The sequence below is a fragment of the Ambystoma mexicanum genome, chromosome 7q, assembly GCF_040938575.1.
Source record: "Ambystoma mexicanum isolate Mex_15411 chromosome 7q, UKY_AmexF1_1, whole genome shotgun sequence".
Classification (NCBI taxonomy): Eukaryota; Metazoa; Chordata; class Amphibia; order Caudata; family Ambystomatidae; genus Ambystoma; species Ambystoma mexicanum.
In genome coordinates, this window is record NC_090941.1 from 985,590,591 (window position 1) to 985,615,427 (window position 24,837).

A 24,837-nucleotide genomic window follows, 5' to 3' on the forward strand; every position below is an offset into this window, starting at 1 on the left:
GAGTGTGGTGCGGAGGGGGGAGCTATAGCACCGGGTCTTTTGGTTGTAGCCCCAGATAGAAGCTTGGGGTCTACAACCAAAAGGCTAGCTAGCTAGCCCCAAGTACCGACATAAGCGTAGACCCGGATCTTTTCCAGACCTAGCAACCGCTTGCCTCCCGGCCCACCATTGTACCCATATATTGCGTTTGAGTGCCTGATGATAATGTTAGTTAATGTTAGAGAATAACTACTGCGCAGCACCACCTCATGAGTGGGACTGCTCCACACTCAATAACATAAACGGGGTGCAGTTGTGCCCAGGCACATCAAACATGTTATTGAGCTTGGAAAGACTGAGCATTTTGGAAAAGCTGTTGATCAGGAAGTTTGTTTTTGGGTCACAGTCTGAGAAAAGGGGACACCCTCTCGGGAGAATAGCTCAGGGGCAACGTGCTTGCCTTGGAAGCAAGATGACACGGAGCACCACAGGTTCGACCCTCGGTCAGCGCTTGGAAACATTTGGGTATTAAGCGCATTATAAATAACCTATCGTATCATATCATACCTTTTTAATGAAGCAGCGGAAAGGACAAGCCGATAAGGAGCTCATACCTATTGGGTAAGAGCGGGCCACAGTTTAGCGGCATAGGGAGGAAACTGTTGGATAAGGATGCACCATGATGACTGGAGCAATGAGCGCAAGATCATAGACAAAGGCTGTTGATATGCTGGGGATTGTTTTTAAGTAAGTAGCTCACATACGTTTTTTTTTTGGGGGGGAGGGGAATGTCATTCAGACAATCGTTCTCCCAGAAAGGTGTCTTGCATAGCGTTCATTGGCGTATTACTGTCTCCTGCTCATCTGGCAGAGATGTCCGCTTTCTTGTGTTTTGCTTTAAATTCTGTATAATCCAAAGCTAGGCTATAATCGCAAACTTTTATGAAATACTTGAAATGGTGATCTTGGCAGTGCTGGCTCCAAATGTGTTAAGCAGGATATGCCTTTGCAGCATAAAGGTTTTTTCATAGTCATTAGAACAGCTGAGCACGCTGTAAACAGAGGACCTTCTGTGTGCAAGAGCCCAGCTCCACACGCAGAGTCTGGTTCTGATAAGATATGATATGATATGATAGGTTATTTATAACACGCTTAATACCCAGAGGTTTCTAAGCACGGACCCGGGGGATCGAACCTGTGTTGCTCCGTGTCTTGCTTCCAAGGCGAACACGTTGCCCCTGAGCTATGCTCCTGAGCTTCTCCTGCACCCTGGCCATTGGTCTGTGCATGTTCTACTGAATCCCTGTGTGTTAACCTTAGCCCCCATTTAATTGTAGGCTGTCCCTGTACCCAATCGTCTTGGCACGTTGAAGGTTACTTCACACAATACGGACGTTATTCTTGAGGGTTGTGCGACCATAGTTGGAATAGGTCTGATCATTAGCGGCCCCCCAACAATGTGTAAAAATAGGCAAAAAAATCTTACGTTTTTCTGCAAAAAGTCAAAATCTTCAAGGACAATCTGAAAATCTGTTGAAATCACAAAATAGAAATACTTTAGGATTCCTCTTGCCAATGGCTACAATAGGAAACCAGCTGTATTGTTTTCTACCTGCTCCCTCTAGTTCTTTTCCATCTTGCTTTGTGATCATTTATACAATTTCAAAATGTGTGCCCTAAATCAACTGGAAAAACTATATAATTAGGAATCTATAAAATCCATAACCATGTCATGAGACTTAGCAAACTGCTTGGAACACTTCCAAAGTATCTTGGTAAATTCTGTAAGGGTGCAATAGCAGGAGTCTGCCACAGTGGTGGCCTGCTGGTTGGGAAATACTTTTATTATAATAGGAAACTCCTATATGGCCCTATTTCTGTGAGGGGGTTGCCCTACTTCAACAAACACACTAAGGGCTCTGTCAGGATGTCTTATAAAGTATATTGTCCACCGTCCTGTGTCCAAGTCTATTTTTGTCCCTTACACTAAACTAACTGGAAAAACGGGACGTATTCTTGATCCAGAAGGAGGCTTCTCTCGTTCTGGATACAGCCCTTTAAAGTTCAGTTTGTTGTGTGAAAACGCAATGAGTGAATCTTTAAACACAATTCCCAAGTATAAAAGGGGTGGGGGGGAATTGCTTCCCCTTGTTTCTTCTATGAGCTCAAATTTGTAGCACCAGGTCTGGTGCACTATCCTGCCAGACTTGACATTATAACTCAGAAATTCCAGAAAAGGCCTCTTCCTTTGGCAATGGATACTCAAACCCTTGTTTCAGCTTCTTTCACTACTCTTTTTTTTCACATGGGTCCCAGATCCCTCTGGCTTGCTCTGGGCCTCAGCCCTGTGTAGGAATGCATAGTAGCACATGTATGACACTGACACGAGAGCCTAAAGTTTCTAAACCTTTATTAAATTCTTGGGGTTTGGAAAAATTCCTACTTTGCCCTATAGCTTTGATGGGAGTAGTCTCTAGCATCAAATAATAAAGAAAACACAGTCCTAGTCAGTCTATGTCAAATTAAAATTGCCTATACTAAAATTAAAAAAATAAAAGAAAAACGAATAATGCCTGCCCTATCTCGTGTACAATAAGTGTGTAATGGGGAATGTGTATGCATAGGAAAGTGAGCTTTATAACATAAAGGATCAAGATGGCTGAGTCAGCTCTCCTCCCCACGTTGGACAGCACAGAGTAAGGCAGCCCCCGTAGACAGGATGACACACTCTGGCTACAGTTATCAAAAAAACGCAGTTCAAAACATGGGTCGAGGCCTGCTTGGCCTTCCACGTTAAATTCACATATTTTCAGTTTAGCAAACGTTCTTTCACAGTTCGACAAAAGTTTCCGTAGGTCTCCCTCTGTCCAACTCAGACCTCTCAAGTCATCAACAGTTCATGTAGGTCTCCCTCATTCCGGCCTGAACTCCCAACAAAAATTACCTGATTCAACGTAGATCCCCCTCGGCCGGGCTCAGACCTCGCAATCCCATTACTTGCAGGGGTTCTCTTCCCCAGGCTTCATTCACATTCATCAGGGGTTCCCTTCACCTAACTTATTTTATCTTCCAGGTCTCCCTCAGTTGGGTTTGTGCCGTTCACTGATGTCAAAGACTTTCGAGAGTGCAAGGTTTTTCCACAGAGCTCCTCGGGTCCACTTTGACTTTCACTTCAGCTCTCCGTTATATTATTTGCCCCAGTGTCTCTTGGTAGTTCCATAACACATCAGAAAAGTTCAAAGAAATCTTTCTCTTAAAGCAATCACCTTTTAACTTCCCCTTTCGTCAGGGTTAATGTTGACCATTGCACATTTCCGCGTTTGTTCACTTTGTCACTTTATAACAAAATATCAAGCATTTCGCAGCACATTTCAGTGGCCTATTTCCTTTTGCTGGACCACTCTGCTACTCTGAATCACTGGCTTCAGTTATCAGTAATTTTAAGTTCACTGCAGGTTTTCTTTCTTTTGCATCTCATTTGCACACGCACAACCTTCAATTGTGAGGTGCACTGTTAGGGCTTCAATCTTTCCTTGACACAAACCAGTTTTTCATGTCTTTCGCTAACTCAACGGTTGTGTGCATCTTTGGTTGTTAATCCTCCTCAATTCCGCTGTTCACCCGGGAGGGAAAAGAAGGCACCTGTGCGGCACGTCAAAGGAGGAACCTCCTCCACTCTGTGGGTCTCGCCTCTTTAAAAACCTTGTGGCCTCTTCGAAATGTATTTCTCTCACTTGGCTCCCTCTAGCTATCATCAGCTTTTGATCAGTCTCTTGGCAATGTTATTTCCACAGCCTGGTTTGCAGCAGCCCAGGAAGAGCTGTCCTCTCTTGTGCCCAGCCCTGCTCACTGAGTGCTTGGGAGTTTGTTAGCGATCATCTGCTGGACTCAGCCTTGCAGCCTCCCTCCTCCCTCCTTTCTTCCCAAGAGCAGCCTTCTTCTTTCTGCCAGCAGCCTCCTTTTATACACCTGGGAACTGTTAATTGGTTGCAGGTGTTTGGTCAGGGCTGGGTCTGCCTGACCTTGCCTGTCTCTATTGGTGGGACAGTCCAGTGTTAGCATGGGCAGTCTGTCTTCTGTTTCTCTGTGTATTTTTGAGTAATCTTTATTCTTCGTAGTTGCATCGTCTTCTTCTTCTTGGTCATAGTCAAGGTAGAATGGGTGTGATTGTGATTGAGTGCTTTACCCTGCTTCGTCTCATTAGTGGGACAGCGCCACTTCAAATCACTAGAGGTACTCTTCCTAGTTTTAATACATGGGTGACTCAGTGGGGTAAGGGAATTATGGGAGTTGTAGTTTCCTGTTGTGCCGGTAGGTAGCTTGTGTACGAACACGTCAGAAAAGGAGGGATGTCTGGGTGAATCAGAATTCAGTGTTTTGCAGTTATCAGGAGAGGACAATGGATGATATATTAATCATCCTGTGGGTTTAGAAGGGAAAACTAGGTTGCTTTTAAGGAGTGGAAAATGGTTTGGCTTCCCTTAGTGTTTTCTCGTTCCCTTTCCAAGATGAAGAGATGTGGTATGATGGGACTAGAGTAATAGCATTCCATGTAAGTATCGGGAGGGATGGCTGGTTCGGGTCACATAATGGGAGAGTGTCATGTTTTATCTTCAGGTATTTTCTCTGATGTAAAGTCATGAGTTAAGACAGGGGAGGTCTAAAAATATCCCATGTCAGTAGAGGGAGGGTAAGATGGATCGGGGCAAGAAAAGGGGGCACAACATGTCTTGCTTTCATGCGCTCTTTCCCCAGCCTCCAAGGGCCCCCTGCCCAGTTGACCCTCCCTTGCTTTTCTGCCCCCAGGGTTAGGATCCAAGAGCGATGGCCCTCTTCTGGCCACTTAAACCAAGGATCCTTGGCGACTACTTGTGAGAACGCCCTCAGGTTTCTCACAGCTCTGTGACTGTTTCTTCACTCTGGTATGGGTACCTTACCCGTCTGCTTTGCTTTTATGGGCCTTGACCAACGTTATATGGGTTCCAGGCCCTGGTGTGTTGCTTTCGTGGGTTCTCTTCCAACTGAACAGACCTGGTGTACTCTCGTACCAGGTACTGTTCGACATAGGATATTTTATAAAGTTCACTTTAACTTTTACAGTTCGTTCATTATCCCTTTCTGCCTCTCTGGATGTTAGCTGCTGCCAAGCATAACCTTCATTCTCTCGCTTTTTGGTATTCTCAGGGTCCCAGACCCTCTTGTGTTGGCTTTGCCCTTGTATTTCTTTTGGGTCCCTGACCAGTTTATTTTCGGTTCACCTCTGTGGTTCACTTGGGTCCCAGACCCCTTTGTATTGGCGTTCTGGGACACTTGGTTTACTCTCCTGCCAAGTCTCTATTGATGTGTTATATGTCTGTGTCCTTACATTTCTATTAGAGTCCTTGACTCATCTATCATCAACTTCAGTTTGTATGGGGTCCCCATCTATCCTTGGGTTCCCCTCATTCATTCAGTCCATGAGAAAGATTTGCATACAATGATTCTTAATGCACGTCATTTTTTCCTCATGAATATTAATGAGGGATATCCTGAAAACCCAGCAGGAGTCTGTCGCTTGAGGCCTGGAGTTGGAAACCCATGTTCTAAATGAGCCAAAGATATATTTTACAATATTTTTAAAGATAAGCTTTCAGCCACGCCGCGCATTACCAACAGGACAACCTGAGAGCAGCAGGACACCCCCTCCCCTCTCTGTCCTCAAGTGTTGAGGAAAGATGGAGAAATTCTCTGGCCTGGGTGGGAGCACAGACTAAGGAGGCCGGGTCTTGATGAGGTAGCTTTCCACACCTGTCTAGGAGGCAGCAGACAGGGACATTAAAGGATAAGTCAGTACAAGACCGTTTGAATGGTTCACTAACCTCTCTTGACGGTTCTTATACTAGGTGTCCGTTCCCCCTTGCAGGATTTAAATACTCGGCCTAATTTCCATGGAATACCATTGAAGCGCATGCATACAGTATTAAGTAGGAGAAACCCACATTAGAAATAGGGAGAAAACCCATAAATAGATAATCTGGAGAGGTGACTGTAACAGACACCCCTGAGAGAGCACCGATCCCCTGGAAAAGCTTCAGTCAGCATCTCTGGGAGGGAGTTGCTGTCACTTGAATTGCTGTCCCCCGGGAAAGTCAGGAATTGTCTAGGCTGTGTGAAAAGGATAAGTATTAATCTTTATATGAGTGGCATGCTTCCAGCAGAAATTGGGGAGAACTTTGTACATTGGAATTTGGGTGGTCACCAGGCCAGCGTCCAGTGTGGGGGCGCTGTCTGATGTGACCCTATGGTTTGAGGCGATAGTGGGGGGGGGGTTACAATCTGCAGCCCGACCTCTCATGGTGTCTTTTAAGAAGTCTTGTGGTAAGTACCGGCCCCGTGATGTGGTAATAAATATGGTGTATGGGTCCCGAGTCCTTTACAGATCAATGGAAGCTGCTGCAAATATACATATCCTAAAAGGCCAGTCATGAAACGACCTGTGATGCCATGTGATGCACTCTGCTGGTTGTGGGTAGTGCATGTACACATCATTGCTGCCTTTCTTTGCTCCTGCGAAGGCAGAGAATAAGTTGTCCACCTTTTAGGGGCTTGCTGAGTTATGAACATGGACCATACGTTATCTGATGTATATTTTTAACTCTGCAGTCATTATCATTGAAATGGTATATGGTTTCCATGTTCCTAATCATTGGCAACCCAGAGTTCTCTATAGTGGGGCATGAATGGCCATGGTTGGATTAGTTGGGTATAGCACTGCAATTCCCCCAGGACCGAGCAAGCTCCCATCATTTCTGTTCCCCCACCTGCCATCGCCTCCAAAACCAAGCCTTTGTGGAAGCACAATTTAATATTCTTGCCCTGACTTGCTTTTTTCTATTTTCCTGCAGCTCCAGGCGCCTCTGCGGAAGTTCCTACGGCAGGAAATGGTGGTTGAAGTGGTAAGTGGCCCTCTCTTGCGGAACTCATGGTTGCTGTGCAGTGGAAGCTGCCATTTTTAAAGGGTCTATTTCTGTATGGGACGATCATTGGCTACGTTGATCAGGGGGGAAGGTGGGAGTGGGGTGTAGACTTGTATAAATTATATTTTTTAAATGGTCCTCATGTGAAAATAAATCGGTTTGCTTTTATAAGCGGCTTCAAGGAAAAATCCAAGAGTGCATGGGCATGTACCTGCTAAATGCCTAGAATCTGGGATGGATGGCGGCTGTCGATATGGCGCGCAAGCTGAGGAACCATTGAAAGTATAGACCGGTTACAATGACTGTCATTCATCCAGCCCTAGGATGTTTAAATCATACTAGGACCTTTTAGCTGACCAAAGGAGTGATTGGTGAAGCATGGGATTCTTCGACTGGGTTAGCAAGCGGGCTTCCTTTAGCTTTAATTCCGTCTTTACTCTAGCGTCTGCCTCTGCCGTCATACCTCGGTAAATTCCTTAATCAACTGGACCAATTTTAAGACATTTCCTGAAATGCTTGCGAGACCGTAGCTTTGCCATTTTATTCCATTGCTGCTTGAAATATAAATGTGTTTGTGAAAAATAAGCCAAGCCAACCTTCAAGAAAGCTGGCCTCTTTGGTGAAGGGTCTTTAGATGTTTTGGTCTCCAGTAGCTTGAGTTTAGAAAAGCATGTGGTGCTCCATCATCAGGCAAACCTAATACATATACTGGGAATTATTGTTTATTGTGTAGATGAAGAACCACCACCCAGAGGTGCACTCATCAGCTTTAGACTAGGACCAAGCTCAAATTGGAGTTCCTCAGGGGTCAGTACTAGGACTGCTACAACACATATTTGAAAATGATATACAAGAGATGATATACAAGTCTCAGTTTCGAGAAGGCAACCAGCACAAAATATAAAAGAAACCCAAATAAAAGCTGCATACATGTAAAAGCTGAATTGGTGCAAGTTTGGCAAGATTTAGATCTGATTTCGGGCAAAATTATGCACCCGGTGCTGATGTGTGTGAATGAGCAATACGTGCATGTTCTGGTGGATGAACCAGGTGGGAACAAGCTGGGGCTTAAGTTACAGGCATGAGCAAAGTGAGGGTCTTAACACTGGGCCCTGGTGTCGTTACTGCCCGGAGCAGCTGCCAAAACATGTACTTGTTGACATTAGCACCATAAGGCCAACCTGCAGGATGCTAAGAGCAATGCATTTGTGGGAAACAGCAGGTTGCGGCATGCACATGACTAAGTTATTTCTCACAAATACTTCCTCACCTAATATAGCTGCCATAGAACTGGGCGGCTCCATGCAGAGCCCATCTTCCATTTCCAAGGTGGCCCTGGGCAGCCATGAGGTGAAGAGAGCTGCAGGGCCCACAGGGGCTCAGGTAATAGGCACCTGGGAGGGTCGTGAGGGGTGTGGAGAGGCACCGCAGTAGCAGGGTGGGCGGGTGCGTCGATCACTCGGGTTGCTCTACGGAACTGGGTTTGGATTGTGTCATTCAGCCTGGATTTGAAGCAACCTTGATTGGCTGGCGCATCCGCGGAGGGTGCAAAATGAAAGTAATCAATGGTTGGCTGCTTTGTAGTACATTGTCTGAGTGTGATAGTGGTCAACAAACTAGATACGAGCACCTGAAGTTAGCCATAGCTCAATTATACGGTAAGTAGTGCTCCAGATAATATTGATAAGTGCAAGTATTTTACTCCCTTTTCTTTAAAGTTGGGAGTAAAAATGTCAGTCCATTCCCAATGATATTATTTAATAAGAAAGTCAAAATGTTTTAACCGTTAAATGGAAATGTTTTTGTAACCTAGTTATTCATGCACATTAAAAGATACAGGTTTACTTCAGCTGATCAGGCAGTTAAAGTAGTTTCTTCCTGTGGTGCTACGTGCATTCTGGTCCGAACATATCCATGGAACTGTGGGGGTGAAAGCAGGGGCACATGGTTCCATGTGTCTGTTTCCTATTTTTGTTGGGGGTATTTTTACTCCCTATTTTCATTTTTTGGCAGTATTTGCCTATTTTTAGGGAGTAGAAGTGTGTGATACACCCCTTATACGTAGGGCTGATCGTAAGTAACAAACAATTGGAGAGCCCAACCATGACCCCCTGGCCATAGATTTACCCTTTTCCAACATCCGTTATGAAGAGTTTGTATGCCAGCAACACATTCACCCCACTTTATGCTACAGTAGCTCGACCCAAAACATCAGAGCAATGTTATTTTAGGCAGGATTATCGCAGCTAAAGACGGACGCGTTTCATAGAGGTTCAGCAATGCCACAGATAATCCATTCTGTTTCCTATGAGGCGTGTCTGTCCCCTGGAGCAGTGTCACTGAAATGAGACCATGTAAAATAGGATAAAACATCAGACGCAGATCAGGTCCTCTGGGACAAGGAGCTAGGGGAGCTTAGGAGAAAAAAGGCAATAGGGCTAGTGGTCCAGAGAGAGCAAGACTTCCTGAGCAATGTCTTTCTATTAAAGAGGAAGCTGAAGGTCAGGCCGGTCATTAATCGGAGAGGATTGAATGCTTTCCTAGCATAACGGCCTTTCAAGATGGAGGGCATCGACTCCTCAGAGATATCCCTCAGAAGGGATACTGGCTAGCCCGCATAGACCTGAGAGTCACTGATCTTGTGGTCCCTACTCACGAATGCACCGTCAGTTTCTGAAATTCCTTTGGCAGGACCAGAAGTGGGAGTTCACCTGCCTTCTCTTTGGTATTGCTCTTCAGTGCATCAGTGAAGATGCCTGGAGGGAGAGAGGGGAGGCAGTGTCTGGACCAGTGAGAGACTAGATAGGCCATTACCCCTCACAACCTGGTAATATGCTGGAATTTCCTTTCCACTCGTGCTTATTCTTCTGTATGGGGGTTAATGCCATGTTAAGCCTCTTGGCTTTACAAAGGGCCTATCAAAGTAAGACGACGAGTGAGTATATCGCTGTTCTCATATTAAACTGTTTACTTTTGTACTTCCAGTGGTACTTCTGTTTTTTTAATGTACATTTTCTGATGGATACCAATGTTGGTGCTGCAACTGGGAAACTGGCCATTTGTGAAATTGAATTTAATCTGGGGTGGGGGGGCTTCTTCCCCCGTGCTCTTTAATGGAGGATGGCTACCTTGTCTGTTGCATAACCATCGCACATCTGTGGCTCTCGACCATTGACCTGATGTTCTGTCCTCCTCTAGAGTGGTTTCTATGGTTGCCAGCTATTTGTTGTGTTGCCCCTCTGCGTTTCTGCCTTTCTGATTGAGTGGCCACCTTCTATAATGCAGCCACCTTCCCCCTCCGCTATTACTACAAACAGGCCACCCGCACGAGCGGATGGTAGAAGTGTCGTCTATACTATGGTAAAAATGCTCGAATCCATTCCATTTCTAATGGTCAAACCCGGTTTAATGTAATATTGAAAGTTGGAAAGTGTCTGCGACTCCTTCTTGTAGGGGAGGGAATTACCGTGATCTGACTGACCGCCCGAATACTTGACCCAGCAATGAAGGATTGAGTGGCTTGCTGGCCGTGTAGCTCGACATGGGTTGCTAGTTCTAAGAGCGAAGAGGAATGGGGTTGCCATGGTGGAGACCAGGACTTTCCAAAAGCAGGAGCTGCCTAGGCCCTATAGTTCTCACTGGCCAGATCGAGCCTCCCTGTGGCATCCCGAGTGACGACGCAGACTGCGTTGGCATCCCGTTGTCTTTGTAGAGAACGGAGGTTGTGCAAAGAGCTAATCCTTCTAAAGAGCTGCGGCAAAGGACCCAGCGTGTGTGGTGCAATCGCTTTGCATTCTCAAGAACGAGGCATGGCTTTTCAGTTATTCAATGTTTCTATTCAGCTTCAGTGGAAACGGGAACCAAGGATAGCTCAGCAGCAACGTGGTCGCCTTGGAAGCAAGACGACATGGAGCAACACAGGTTCGATTCCCCGGTCCGAAACTGGAGACCTTCCTCAGGCTTGGATGAGAGCTAGGGATGGCTGCAGTTGAAGAGAAAACCAAGCTCAGCCTACTTGGGCTTCATCGGGCGAAGGAAGAATTGACCTCCAATCCTAGTGTCTCATTGATTTTGGAGAACAACCAATTGTACATACACATTCCAGTCAAAAGCCCTGGTGAACACTTTTCAAAGAACTTTCCCAAAATTCACTTCTTGGCAAAGGCAGGATTAACTAAATATGGTGGTTTAATACTTCATTGCTTCTGATAAACGAGCCAGTGAGATGGCAAGGAGGACCGCTGTACTACTGCCCATACAGGGCTTCAAAAAAGGAGATGAAACAACCTAAAACAACCTTCTGCGATCCCAAATGATGTGCAGGCGGCGAGGTTGCTCTGCCAGCAAAAGCAGCTTTGGTTTATTTTAAGATTTAGAACTGAACAAGCCCGAAGTCAACGTACCTCTAAGCCCCCTGCCCGGCTATAGCAGCTCACAAGTCGTTGGCGCTCCAGACAGTGGACTGTCAACCCAGAGGCCCTTTGGGACACTTCAATAATTGGCCGGAAAAGGCTTTCGCTTTTCAGGTCTGTTGGACCGCTTGTATACAAATTGAACGGCTCACGGTTTCATTCAGGCGAGGCAGAGGCTGTTTGTAAAGCCCACAGGTTTTGCTGAGGGCTTAGAACTTGTGTATGAAGCACAACGTGTGTGTGTGTGGTCTGCAGAGAGCAAACGAGCCATTTAAAGGTGTCTTGCGCTCGGCAGCCATGATGGGTCGTTTCACTCCTTCTCCCAAAGGCAAGTAATGTCGGGTTGCCCCGGCCTTGTCCCTGCTGCTGCAGGAAAAGTTTAAACGTCGTCATGAATCTGCAGTTACTACCTTGGGGTTGTAAATGACTGGTCTATATCGAGAGACTGCTATCCTGCACACAGGTCTCTGGAAGGATATTAAATATATGGCCAGAGTCTGTGAAGAGCGGAGCCCTGAACAATCATACATTTTTAAAGAGTGGACCGTCAGATTGAATTACTCACTTCCTGTGTTTGTTTATTTAAGATGTTTTCTTTTTTAAGGCGTGAGCTAAACTCTAGCATGTTGGAGCTGGTACAGCCATCGCAAAAGAATGTTGGCACTAGGGAGAAATCCGGAGAGAAAGAGTCCTAAACTCGAGGACCCTCGCGTCCATGCTCGCACTGGTCTGTAGAGCAACAGGGCAATGCCCGAACCAAAAATGTAAACTGCTGGCGTGGACCAGTTGTTTTGGTCAAAGTGAGTGACTTTTTTTGGCCAATGTGGGCCAGTTTGATGAATTCACTAAGCTGCACATATTTTTGACCAGTGTTGCTGAATAAATACCTTTAAAATGCACGTTTTGCATCATATTTGAACAAAAACCTTCCCCTTGGGTACTACTTAAACAGTCTGTCACAAAAGGAAGGAATTGCCATTTGCAGCTATGGGCCACCTTTTCATTGGTGCCCGAGGGAATTGTATGCCCCAGGCCACCCCTGCCCACTGTATATTGTGCATGTGTAATATACAATGCCATGTGTAACGTGTATATATGAACTATGCAACTGTGATGCTAAGCTCCTTCAACCTGTGACCATCTTCCTAAGTTTGCACCAGCACCTAGTTGCCTTTGGGCTTTGAGTGCTTTATAAATAAATCAATCAATCATATAATTATTTAGGAATACTTTGTGGGAGACAAAAGCTTTCAAAAACATCACATTATTTTAATGAAACATAATATTGTCAGGGGTCAGCACTAGAGCTGTACGTGTTTTGGGATTTAGGGAGAAATGCATCGCATTTTTACATTTCAGCAATATAGAGACGGGGGGCATAGGAGCTCTTATAGACTGGTGTGGGCCCAATCCTTAAAGATTACCTCTGTAGGTGATTCACAGAGTCTACACATGGAACCGACGCGGAGGAGTAGCTCTGCCATGCCCTTGAGGAAGTCTTTGAATCCTTTTTTTGCCCGGTAACACGTCAGGGATGCTCCAGGTGTAGGATTTGTGAGCCATGAGGTAGCGGAACCAACTCTGGGATGCTCAGGGTACCTTCTGCTTAGCTCCAGTCAGGGGAGTTGCTAGGTCTGGAAAAGACCCGGGGCTAAGCTGATGTCGGAACTGTTGGGACTGGGGGCTAACTAGCCTTTTGGCTGTAGCGCCTGAGATTCTATCCGGGGCTACAACCAAAAGATCAGGGGCTATAGCCCCCTTTAGCACCCCCCCCTAGCAACGCCCCTGGCTCCAGTGCAAATCTTCGTGGGTCGTTCGAGTCCAGTGTCTTTCAGCGAGGCTAGTCGAACAGAGTGTGATGCACTGAAGAGAAGCCTGGTGGCAGAGCAGGTGCTCTGGAATGGTACAGATTTTGGACGGGATTTATTTATCACACGCCGGAGCCCGCAGGCATCAGAACACACACTGACACAATCAAACCAGAAAAGGAGGCAAAACAGAATCGAGGAGCAATCTGGGAGATTGTTCCAGGTGAGAGGGCGCTGCTGCAGAAGGGCTGCAATGCTTCCTCCAGGAGGGTGTTACCTGGGAGTGTCATCAAGCATGTGGGGAGGAGGAGCAGGGCGCGGGTTGCGCTGCAGATTCAGCTTAGTTTTGAAGTGTCAATGGGTTGATTCCTAGATGTAGTCTGGTAAGACTGATCTGATAGAAACAGGAAATGACCTTGAGCAGGTAGTCTGCATCATGGAAGACACCATGGCAAGGAATCTTGAGGGATCTCCCGTAAGGGCAATGCTGGGAGTGACTCCAAAGAGGGTGAGTTATTGAAATCGAAGTCAGAAGTTGCTAAACGGGGTAATGGAGGGGTGGGAGTTCTGTCTTTGTCAGAGTGGGTAGAATGCTTGAGGACAGGGGGATGCTGAAACATATTGTGAAGCTACCGTGCTTGTTACAGGAGAAAAGGTTGAGGCGATTGCTGTTCCAGGGTAACTCTGACAACCAGGTTTGGATCTACGCCATGGGTGCCAGAGTCCAGTCTTCCAGAGCCAAATCCACAGCGTGGGCTCAGGAGAGCCACGCAACATATACTTGAACAGAGCCAGTCTACATGGAATGTATTTAGTCCAGGGTTATCCTAGAAACCGAAGGCTGGACTTGGAAGACTTCCGAAGTGCACACTGTGCCTCATTCCAACCCAGGCGTTAAGGGGTTTACGGCGCCGTAAACGGCGCCGACCCTTAACGCCTGATTACAAGGTCCCTTAGCGCCATGGTGAGTTTAAGGGACCTTGGAGATAATTACGGCACCGTAATTTACAGTGGCGTAATTATCTCCTTCCTCACTCCCATTATGCCCTATGGGGCAAAAATGGGAATGGGGAAGGGTAAATGGGAAATGGGGATTTACCGCCCCACTCACCTTGGAATGGTTGGGTAAATCCGCCAACCACCATGGCGTAAACATAGTTTACGCCATGGCGGTAAAGGTACGACCCAGGCAGTAACTTACCGCCTGGGTCGTAATGAGGCCCACTGTCTCTCTCTTGGGGTGGTAGTATGGGTGCAGGCATACTTTTTGCAGGTGTTTAGGAGCACGTAGTGACTTGGTCCCCCCCCCTTAGCAGTGGAAGTGTTGGGTCTTCTGTGAAATCAGTTTTTGACATGGAAATAGAACGATGTTCATGGCTAAACCAGCAACCCTTATGAAGCCTCAATTCCCTCATACTCTTCATGACTACACTTGACCTCCCCAGCCCTAAAACTATCAAAATGATACCACCACTCCCTACCAGAAGTAAAAAAGACATTACTACTGAAAAACTCATCCCCCTCCTCCTGCCTACTATTAACGGTCTGAAGGACAACACTGACCCAGACATACTAGTAGACACCTTTAATAAAGCTATGTCTCACGCACTAGACACCATTGCACCTGCAAAACTACGTAAAGCTAAGCAAGAAGCCCACTTCAATGCCTGGTTCACCCCCCAGCTTAAGGACCTTAGAAAGCAGAAACGAAAACTCCAAACTATCTGGCGTAATTCGCCTACCAACGACAACAAAGCTAAGCTAACCCAAGTTACCAAACATTACAAGTCAGAAATTATCAACACTAAAAAAAACGTATTCAACGACAGAATTACCAATGCCAAATCGAATACCAAGGAACTTTTTGCCATCCTCCGGGAAATGGAATCCCCTATCCAACCAACTGACACGGTCCCCAAGGACAAGATATGGTGCACTAATATACAGAATGCCCTATCGAACAAAATCTCCACCCTCCAACTTAAAATAACGAATAAAAAAGACACCCTCTCTCCTACTGATCAACAAGTGCCTCTAGTAACTGAACCCATTACTATACCCCCTTTTAGCTTTAAACCCATCTCCATCATCGACACTGAAAAGGCTATCCTCCCACTGAAGCCCTCCAACTGTAAGGGCGACAGCTGCCCAGCTCAAACAATAAAGGACTCTGCCAGAGATTTAGCCCCTTTCATCTCGAATCTTATCAACTCATCCTTCAAATCCAACACAGTGCCAGCCAACTTAAAAGAATCCTGGGTCCTCCCCCTTCTCAAAAAACAAACCCTCGATCCATCTATCCCGACTAACTATAGGCCTATCACCACGGTACCCTTCCTACTAAAAATTATCGACAGAGTAGCCTATCTCCAAATTCAAGAGTACATAGAAGCTAATCAGCTACTAGGCTCGCGCCAATCGGGTTTCCGCCCTCTCCATGGCACGGAAACAGCCCTGATAGATCTCAAAACGAAAATGGAGGAATTTAAGGATAATGGGAAAACAGCGCTGCTACTTCTACTGGACTTGTCAGCAGCTTTTGATCTGGTGGATCATGCAGTCTTATGCAACCACCTCAAGGCGGCTGCCAATTTCACAGGAGAAGCTATAGCATGGGTCCAATCCTTTCTAGCCAACCGGACCATGAGAGTGTTCTCCTCTTCCACTTGTGCCGATCCCATCCAAATCACATGTGGAGTCCCACAGGGCTCCTGTGTCTCACCCACTATGTACAACATCTTCACCAAGCCATTGTTCGACAGTTGGACAGACTGTGACTGGGCGTCACCTACACTAACTACGCAGATGACACCCAGATCCTCATACCCCTTTCGGGCAACTATGAAGTGGACTTGGCTCTGGTGAATAAAATTTACATCCTCATTCAGGCATGGATGGCCACTCATGGCCTCTGCCTGAACGACGATAAAACTGAAATCCTGCTCCTCGGTTCAGACCACAACCTATCCAAACTCACCCCGGACTATGCCTCATTTAACATCGATAACAATACTATTAAGGTTATGCGCGAGGTCAAAACTTTAGGTTTTTACCTCGACTCAGCTCTCACCCTTAAAAAGCAAGTGAACTCCCTCGCCTCCTCAACCACTTGCACGTGTAAACTCATCCGTGCCGCCAGACCCTTCCTGTCCAGTGCCAGCTGCCTCACCCTGGCCAATGCCCTTGTCATGTCCAGACTGGACTATTGCAACGCCTTATACTCAGGTGCAAATAAGTCGGTCACTGACAAACTCCAGAGATTACAAAATAACGCTCCTAGAGCAGCTCTGAACATCCCACGCAGAGAGCATATCTCCAAACACCGTACAGAAGCCCACTGGCTAAAGATAAATGACAGAATCCTCCTTAAAACTATTTCCCTCACTTCTAAATGCCTCAACAATCAAGCACCCCCCTACCTAGCGGAAAGAATCAATTGGAGACCCTCTAACCGACTGACTAGATCTAACAACACCTTCCTACTGGAAGTCCCTAGATTCAAACTTACCACGGCGGGCGGAGCGAGCTTCCCAGTTAGAGCTGCACAATCATGGAACACACACCCATCTGACCTTAGACGCCCTTTACCTTACACTAGATTCAGATCCCACGCTCTCAAATGGCTGCACAACGACGACTTACAACGATCCTCATCCTAGCAGAAACATCATAACCTGTTAAGATGTTATTCTTATGCGCTTAACCCTTGTTCTATATGTATTGTATCACCTTGTACCACCCATTATAAGCGACCACTGTTTTTTCTGTAATAGCCTGTGTCAGGCATTGTAACCAAGTCTCGAGTCTTCTTGTATTGTTGCGCCCAGATGCCCACGGGCTTGGAGCGCATTACCAAATAAATAAATAAACAAACAAACAAACCAACCGAGCTAAGAGCGCATTTTGGAAGCAAGATAACAACCTGTCTGCAATGTCACCTAGATACAGAATCCAGGCCTCTGTTTGAGCTCAATGTACTACACTGTCATCTTAAGTCCCTTCTTGAAAGAAACAAAACCCACTATAGATCCAAAATGACTGCACACTAATAACATGGAGAGTGCGGAAACCCAACAACTGCAGAAATGTGCAGTACCTAAAATTTCCTTTGTCATCGCCCATCCTGTTTAGTAAGATCCATTATGGGTCTAAAGCCTGATTATTTTTTTTATATTGGAGTAGATTGTGTAGCACTACACAGGGGCATATATGATGCCAAGTAATGCAGTCTTAGTTTCCTCTAGAAGTGAGTCTACAGTGGTTGGCTTCAGAAGGGGGCTTCCATGTCACTTTGGAAGAGGACCAGCGATGAACTCTGAAAGCCTTCAGTGTTTCCTCTACTCACAGCTGCGTGTAGGGCAACATCCTGTTCAGATCACCGTGCGAGGATTCACCCTGGAGGTGATTCTGTCCTACCCCAGAAAGCCTAGCCACCATATTAGGGCAGGCCGTGTCTGATCTACCAATAAATGGGCCACGTGCAGAGTATTTTAGGAATTCTGCTGATCACCCATTATTTTTAATAGTTGTGTGTGGCCCCCGGTGGAGGCATTCAAACGCCAGTAAAACCTGCATTACCAGATGTCTACTACAAATGCCCAGATTCACATCTGGCTAGATGGTGGACAGAGTTAATCAAGCCAGAGTTGATGAATGCCGGAGCCCTATTGACGGCTAGGTGAAGGATCGTCAACTCCACCTAATAGAGGAAAACAGAGTTAGTGGCTTTAGATGATGGAAAGAAATATCCTACCCTTCTCTTGCGCTTTTAGCATATGTGTTGCCCTCACCATGGCCAAGAATGGCAAAGGTAATGGGCCTAGTATTCCAGTCTGATCATTTCTTCTCACCATACAAGAAAGTCCACCCAAGGCTCTGAACCGTCTCCTCCCTCTACAGACAGACCACACTATGGTTCTGACGGACCTCTGTCCGTGCCAAAAGTAGATCTCTGGCAAACTATAGGTAAGGTGGGCCAGGTCCAATAGGAAAGCATCTTCTGTTGGCCCCTGAGGACAAAATGTTTAGCATTTGTCAGTATAATCCATTCATGAAGGCAGGGGGATTTGGGTCCTACAAAGCGAACAAACCCCAGCACACCACTGATTGAAGATGCTTTGGCGGTTGTCTCAGCACAGCCGGTTCCTCACCACACATCCCATCAGACCGTGCACGCTCTTATCTGCTTGCACCCAACGTCGTCATGTCCTCATCAGTCCTGGGCGCTGTCACGTGCCCAAATTATCAGCACAGAGTGGCGATTCAGCTTTGGATTTCCTGGACTTGATTGCAAGTGATTTTGTTTCTGGGTTGGTTAACCTGCCCTTGTTTACCAATGAGCTGTTACCTGGACGCATTTCAGATTTCCCCTTGGCTGTGATGCTTCTGCTATCGAACTTTGGATATGGACTTTGGACTTCATTTTGGATCCGGCGTGAATTGTGGTGACGTTCTAACTGGAACTTAGAAAGAGATTTGTACTCTTGCCTGTCAGATTGGATCTCTGCCTGTGGCCGCTGGCCCTCTTCCGCTTGGGGCGATGTGAAGCTGGTACACATTTATATTCTGTGAGACCTCGATGGTATCTCCAATCCCTGACAGATTACCGCCTTCTGTCAGCTTCTGGACTGACCATAGCACCTGGGGAGATCCTTGTCCAACCCAGGTAGTCTGGATGGGTGGAGGGAACAATCTTGCTCCCGCCTGAGAGGATCCGTCACAGGTCCTGTTGTTGACAGCATACCTCGCTCATGCTTGTACTTGAAAATAATAGAGGTTAAGTATATTATCACCAGAACATGAATCTCATGAAGAGCACGCATTCTTTCTCAATATGCATATGTTTAGTTGCTCAATTGTAGATAATAAGTGCATTCAACATTTTCAATTTATGACTTTTAACATACACAAAAGACAAATGATACACATGTAGAATGACTACATGAGTGTTGTATCCATGTTCTTCTTGCTTGTCATCAGCATTTATTTTTATTTATCAGTAATCGGTTTGTTATCCTGTTTCGACCAAAGTACCTGTGTTAAATCTTTCCTCCAGATGATTATTCTACTAGAAAATCAATTTTCCCCTGTGGAGGCATCATGAGGCTTGTAGGTTACATTGGATGCCCTTTGTTTTCAGTTCATTAGTTATGATGCAATGCCTGTTCTCTGCCATAAATTACAGGGTTGAGGAACACTGTATATGCATGTTATATTATCTTAGAAGGGCCTGGGCAATCCATGAACCTATTCTCCACCCTCAAGGATCCTTCTGAGCAATCTGGGTTTCCATCTTCAACTATCAATGATGGGGCAGAGAAGTCTTTCTGCCCACTCTAGTATTTAACTCCAGACGAATGAGGGTCAAAATGAGGAATCATTGCCTGTGCATCAATACAGGAGGGTGGGTGCAGAGGAACCATTATATCCATTCTCGAGTATTGATGGCCTTCTCTCGCACCTAGAAACACTTGTGTACTCGTGCGTTATACATTACTTATATCATATGGACAGGCTGAGGAATCATCACATCCATCCACCAGTGTCGGAGAGGCTGAAAAATTATTATATCCGTCCTTCAGTATCAAAGAATGTGTGCATCCATCCTCGGGTATTGATGTGGGAACCATTTTAATCACATCACACTATTTCTTGTACTGACACATCCTCCAATATTGATTAATAGTCAAAGGAACACCCTCAAATATTGACAGGCTGAGGAACCATTGCATCCACCCTACAGTCTTTATACATTTTTTATTTATTGAGCATTTGTAAGACGCTTTATACAACAGAATTGTGTTTCACAGCACCACAAGGCTAAATGGGAAGGGAACAGAGGAAATGATAACAAATGCAAAACCCAGTAAAATATACAGTCTTGGTCCTACTAGGCCTTGTGGCATTCGGCCATGCAAGTGCATTGAGAAGAAGTGCAGGGGATGGGGATGCAAGGAGGATCAGGCCAATGGTCACAGCGGCTGCGGGGTTATTAGAAGGGAAAGTGAAAGAGGTAGAGAAGAATAGAGTTTTGATAAGGTTCCGGAATTTAAGGAGGTCTGGATGAAGTCTGAGAGGGGCAGGGAGGCTGTTCCAAAGGGAGGGACCGGCCGAGGAGAGAGAGATGCCCCACACTCTCTGCTTGGAGAAGCATTTGACAGTCAGGGAGTTGGAGGTGCATAGGGCTCTAGCAGGGGAGTATTTGGGGAGGCTAGGTTGGAGATAGCGTGGTCCCAGGCCCCAGAAGGTCTTGTGGATGATGCAGATGGTCTTGAATTTGATCCTTGCAGCCACCACGAGCCAGTGAAGGGATTTGTAGGGCTGGAGAGATACGGTCCCTGGGCTTGAGGACATGGATAAGTCTTGCAGCCCTATTCTGGATAAGCTAGAGGGGGCAAAGAGAGGAAAGAGGGAGATTGAGAAAGAGGCTGTTGCAGTGGTCAAACCTGTAGAGGACCAGAGCTCTGGTGACATTGAGCTTCTGGGGGAAGGTGAGAAAAGGAAGAATGCCTCTGAGTAGGTGGAGCTGGAAGTGGGACTTCTTGGTAAGCTCCATGGTGTGTGGGGTGAAGGAGAGAACAGAGTCAAAAATGACCCCAAGGTTTTTGGCCTCACAAGATTTTGGGAGTAGAGGGCCCAAAGAGGTTGGCCAGAGGGTAGGATGAAAAGAGGGAACAGGTGTCCCGATGAGGAGGATCGCCATCCTACTGGCATTGAGACAGAGCTCATTCGCTGCACACCATTCCTGAATGGCAGACAGTCGGGGATGAGAGAGGAGGAAGAGGAGGGGGAAGTAGAGGGAAGTTTGAAGGAAAGCTGTGTCATAGGCATAGCACTGGAAATGAGGAGAGAAGGAGGAGATCAGTTGAGCAAGAGGGGCAAGGTAGATATTGAAGAGCCATGGCGATAGGATAGAGCCCTGAGGGATGCCACATGTAGAGAGGTCGGTGGTGAGAAAGCTCCCAGTTGCAGCTGGGAAGAGCGGTTAGTGAGGAAAGAGGTAAGCCAATCCAGTGCCCGGTCAGTGTGCCGATGGTGTCACAGAGTAATTTTATGAGGATGGAATGGTTGACCGCATCGAAGGCAGAAGAGAGATTGAGGAGAATGAGACCAGCAGAAGAGTTGGAGTCGAGATTTGTGGGCATAGTTTTTGTGGGTTTTCAGGAGAGCAGTTTCCGTGCCTCTGGATGCCTGAAATCCAGTTTGATGGCCATGAAGGCAATCAACAAGATCAGAGTGGAGGGTCAGTTGGGTAAGGGCCAACTTCTCCAAGAGTTTACCCAGGAAGGGGGTAGTAGAGATAGGCCGATAGTTAGCCGGGCAGTAGGTCAGCAGATTACTTTTTTTAAGAGCGGGTGCACAAGGGAGTGCTTGAGGTATAGAGGGAAAGAGCCAGAGGTAAAGGAGTGGTTACAGAAGTCCTCAAGAGCGGGGGCAAGAGAGGAGATATTGTCCTTAATGGTTTTGGAGGAGCTGGGGGGGGAGACCTGTTTGGAGGAGGTCTTCATAGAGCGGACCACTTTAGAGGCCTCATCTGGTGCTGTGGGAATGAGGGAGGAGAGAGGGGGGTGGGAGGAGGAGGGCCAAGGGAGGCGGGGGTGTAGGCGATGGAGAGGAGATGGGGGTGAAGGAGAGTGAGGACAGGATGTCCTGAGTTTTGGATGTGAAGTGGGGAGGTCAATGCAGAGAGCCTGGGAAGGAAGGAGAGCAGTGGAGGCTGCAAGTGGATTGGCGAGTTCCTTACAGATTTAAAAAAGTTAGGTTGTGTTATTAGTGGCTCCAGAGATGCAGGCTCAGATGGGGGGCCGTGTCTTGGAGCAGATAGAGAAGCGATATTGGCTTTAGAGCAGGCCAGCTTGTTGGAGGGATAAGCCCAAGTTCTGTCACTTCCGTTCAGAAACTCTGCATTTGCGTTTCAGAGATGCAAGATCTGAGTTACCAGCTGTTCTTGGTGGCAGGTTTTAGGTGGATTCTCAAGGCAGAGGCAAGGATGTCAAGGGTGTTAGAGATGGCAAGGTGCAGGTTAGCAAGGACAGAGTCAGAGGGAGAGTTAGAGGCAGGGGTAGGAGGGGGGATGAAGGTGGAGGAAAAAGCAGCAACTGACAATCGCTTCATCAGTCGAATGGCGGCAAAGGAGGCTGGCAGTGCAGGGGGTGGCTTGGATAGAGGGCCGAGGGGCACCAAGTGGGTGGAAAGGAGAGAGTGATGAGACCAGGAAAGGGGTGTGGTAGCCGGATTAGAGATGGGGATGTCCCCAGAGATGAGGGCATCAAGAGGGTGGCCGGCAGAGTGAGTCAGGCTGGAAGGAAGAATAGTGAGAGAAAGGGAGTCGGAGGACCCGGAACTGAGAGGTGGATGTTTCAAGAGTCCATGTGAATGTTTAAGTCACCAAGGAGGCGGAATTTGGAAGAAGAGGTTGAAAGGGATGAGGCAAGGTTGGCCCATTCAGAGGTCAAGAGGGAGATAGGGCCAGGGGGTCTGTAAATAGTGGCGAGGGGGAGAGTAGGCAAGATCCCAAGCCTACAGACAAAGCATTCAAAAGAGGAGCATGATTGATTAGGAATGATGGAAGCAGGGATCCTCTCAGGGAAGATCAGGGCCACTCCACCTCTAGGCCTATTGGGTTTGGGGAGGATTTTGTCGCCCTCGAGAACGAGAGTGTCAAGAGCAGTGACAGAGCTGGCATTGAACCACGTCTCGTTAAGAGCGAAGATGTCCAGGTCAAAGTCTTTGAGAAAGAGGCGGATGTCAGAGGAGTGTTTGACGGCAGATCGAGCATTCAGAGTAGCTAAGTGAAGCTGGTTAGCTGGTTACCACCTTTAAAGGTTTTCCGAGGGGGTGTACAGGGGCATTGTACTCCCATCAGTGGTGGTGGAGAAGTGAGGGGAGATGAAGAAGTGTTGGCAGGAGAAGGGAGGAAGTTTGAGAGATGGCAGCCACCAGTCGAGAAGGAGGCCAGTAGGTTGAGAACCTTGGGCCGTGATAGTGCCATTGTGATGGACTTTAATGATCCACCCAGAGAATAAGTATGAACGGAGAACTTCCCACCTAGTGCCACCTTTAATGGGTGAGGAGGAGAAGGAGTGGAAACCAGATTGGAGGGGGGGGGTGTCCATAGAACAGGAGAGGAGACAGCAAATAGGATGTAGTGTCAGCAATAGGTAGGCCTGCGTTACAATCCAGGAGATATTTGTTTCAGCTTTTATCTTCCAGACTTCATGAGAGAGGTAGGATAAGTGATAGACTAGTATTTGGAATAAATAGGAGAGATGGAGAGGGCCATAGGAGTAGAGGCTGAGAAAGTTAAGCAGGGGAGCTGCACAGTGCATGGGAACTCACCAAGTGGCCTAGAAGCCAGACAGGTGCAAAGGAAGGGGTGTGCAAAGGTAGACAAAAAGTGCCTAGAAACGAATTTCCCCCAAAAAAGCACTGAAACAGCACTAAAAAGGAGGGTGCACAGATATAAACACACTCCTAGATTCGAATTTCCCCAATAAGCACAGAAACAACACACATATGGATGGTGCTCAGGTGTGTAGTGCAAGCTTAGAGAGCAGTTTTAAGGAAGGCACCAACGAGCAGTGGAAAACGAGCAGTGAGTGAGTTTAGACAGATACACATAATAGGTGCTCAAGAACATCTAGATTGCAGTTATGCTAGAAGCAAATGGAGACAAAAATCCATGGCAACCAGGCGGAGGGTTGTAGTCCAGTTTTGGGGGGACTTAATGGTGCAAAGTAGAAGCAGATAGCCCACCAAATGAAAATAAACTGCAAGTTTGGTCGGCAACATGGGCTGGGGATAGGTTGCTGGAGCAACGGCATGGACGGGGCTCCCTCCAGCTCCGGACAAGGCCAGACAGTGGCCTTTTTGTGGGCTTTGGTACTGGGGCCGGCTGGCTCTCTTGCCTGCTGGCTCCTGGTAGGCCAAGATAAGCACACGGGGAGCCAGTCAGGAGCTTTGCCTTTTCTGGCTCCATGGCAACCCTGGGAGGCACTCCTGTGCTGAGGATGATGGTGGTCATTATGTAAAGATGAAAACTAAAGCAGAGTGCACACACCCTGCATGTGTTGTGGTGGAAGTTGGAGCCAGCAGTGAAATAAATGTCTCAGGATGTTTCGTTGTGGTCCACTGCTGAAGAAATGTTTTTTTAGGTCACGTAACACACCACCATGCATTCTGATGCCCAAATGGGTTTGCCTACAGGGGGTGCCAATCCGAGGTCACGCTGGTGCTCGGAGTGAGATGCTGGGTAGGTGGGGTGAAGCTGGGAATGGGGAGAGGTCAGCGACCACCACGCAGCGAAGAGAAGAGGAAACAGAAGGCTCAGAGCAATCATCACATCCATCCTCCAGTATAGTTAGTTAGGCTGAGAAATCAGGTCATCCACCCTTCTCTATTGATCCATCTTGAAGTATTGATGGAATAAGCATCATTGCATCCCTCCACTATTACCAACAAAATATGCTTAGGAGTCATTCTACCCATCCACGAGTAATAACGAGGACGAGAAAGCATTATATATATCCTCCAGTATTGAAGAAACGGGCTGAGGAGCATTGTATCCATCCTCTAGTAATGATTGATCGACAGAGGAATCACTTGATCATTACTTCTGTATCGCTGACGTATTTTTATATTTTATTTGTTTGTTTATAACGTGCTAAAGCCTGCAGGCATGGA

The 24,837-nt window shown here is 46.9% G+C and overlaps 1 protein-coding gene across 1 annotated transcript in view; it reads left to right on the forward strand.

Moving 5' to 3' along the window:
* The window catches only part of ARHGEF17 (Rho guanine nucleotide exchange factor 17), a 1,051,814-nt gene that overhangs the window by 898,778 nt on the left and 128,199 nt on the right, over positions 1 to 24,837 (forward strand). The window contains exon 7 of the mRNA XM_069640110.1: positions 6,864 to 6,914. Coding sequence (XP_069496211.1) covers positions 6,864 to 6,914 — 51 coding nt within the window. The remainder of the gene's footprint in view (positions 1 to 6,863; positions 6,915 to 24,837) is intronic.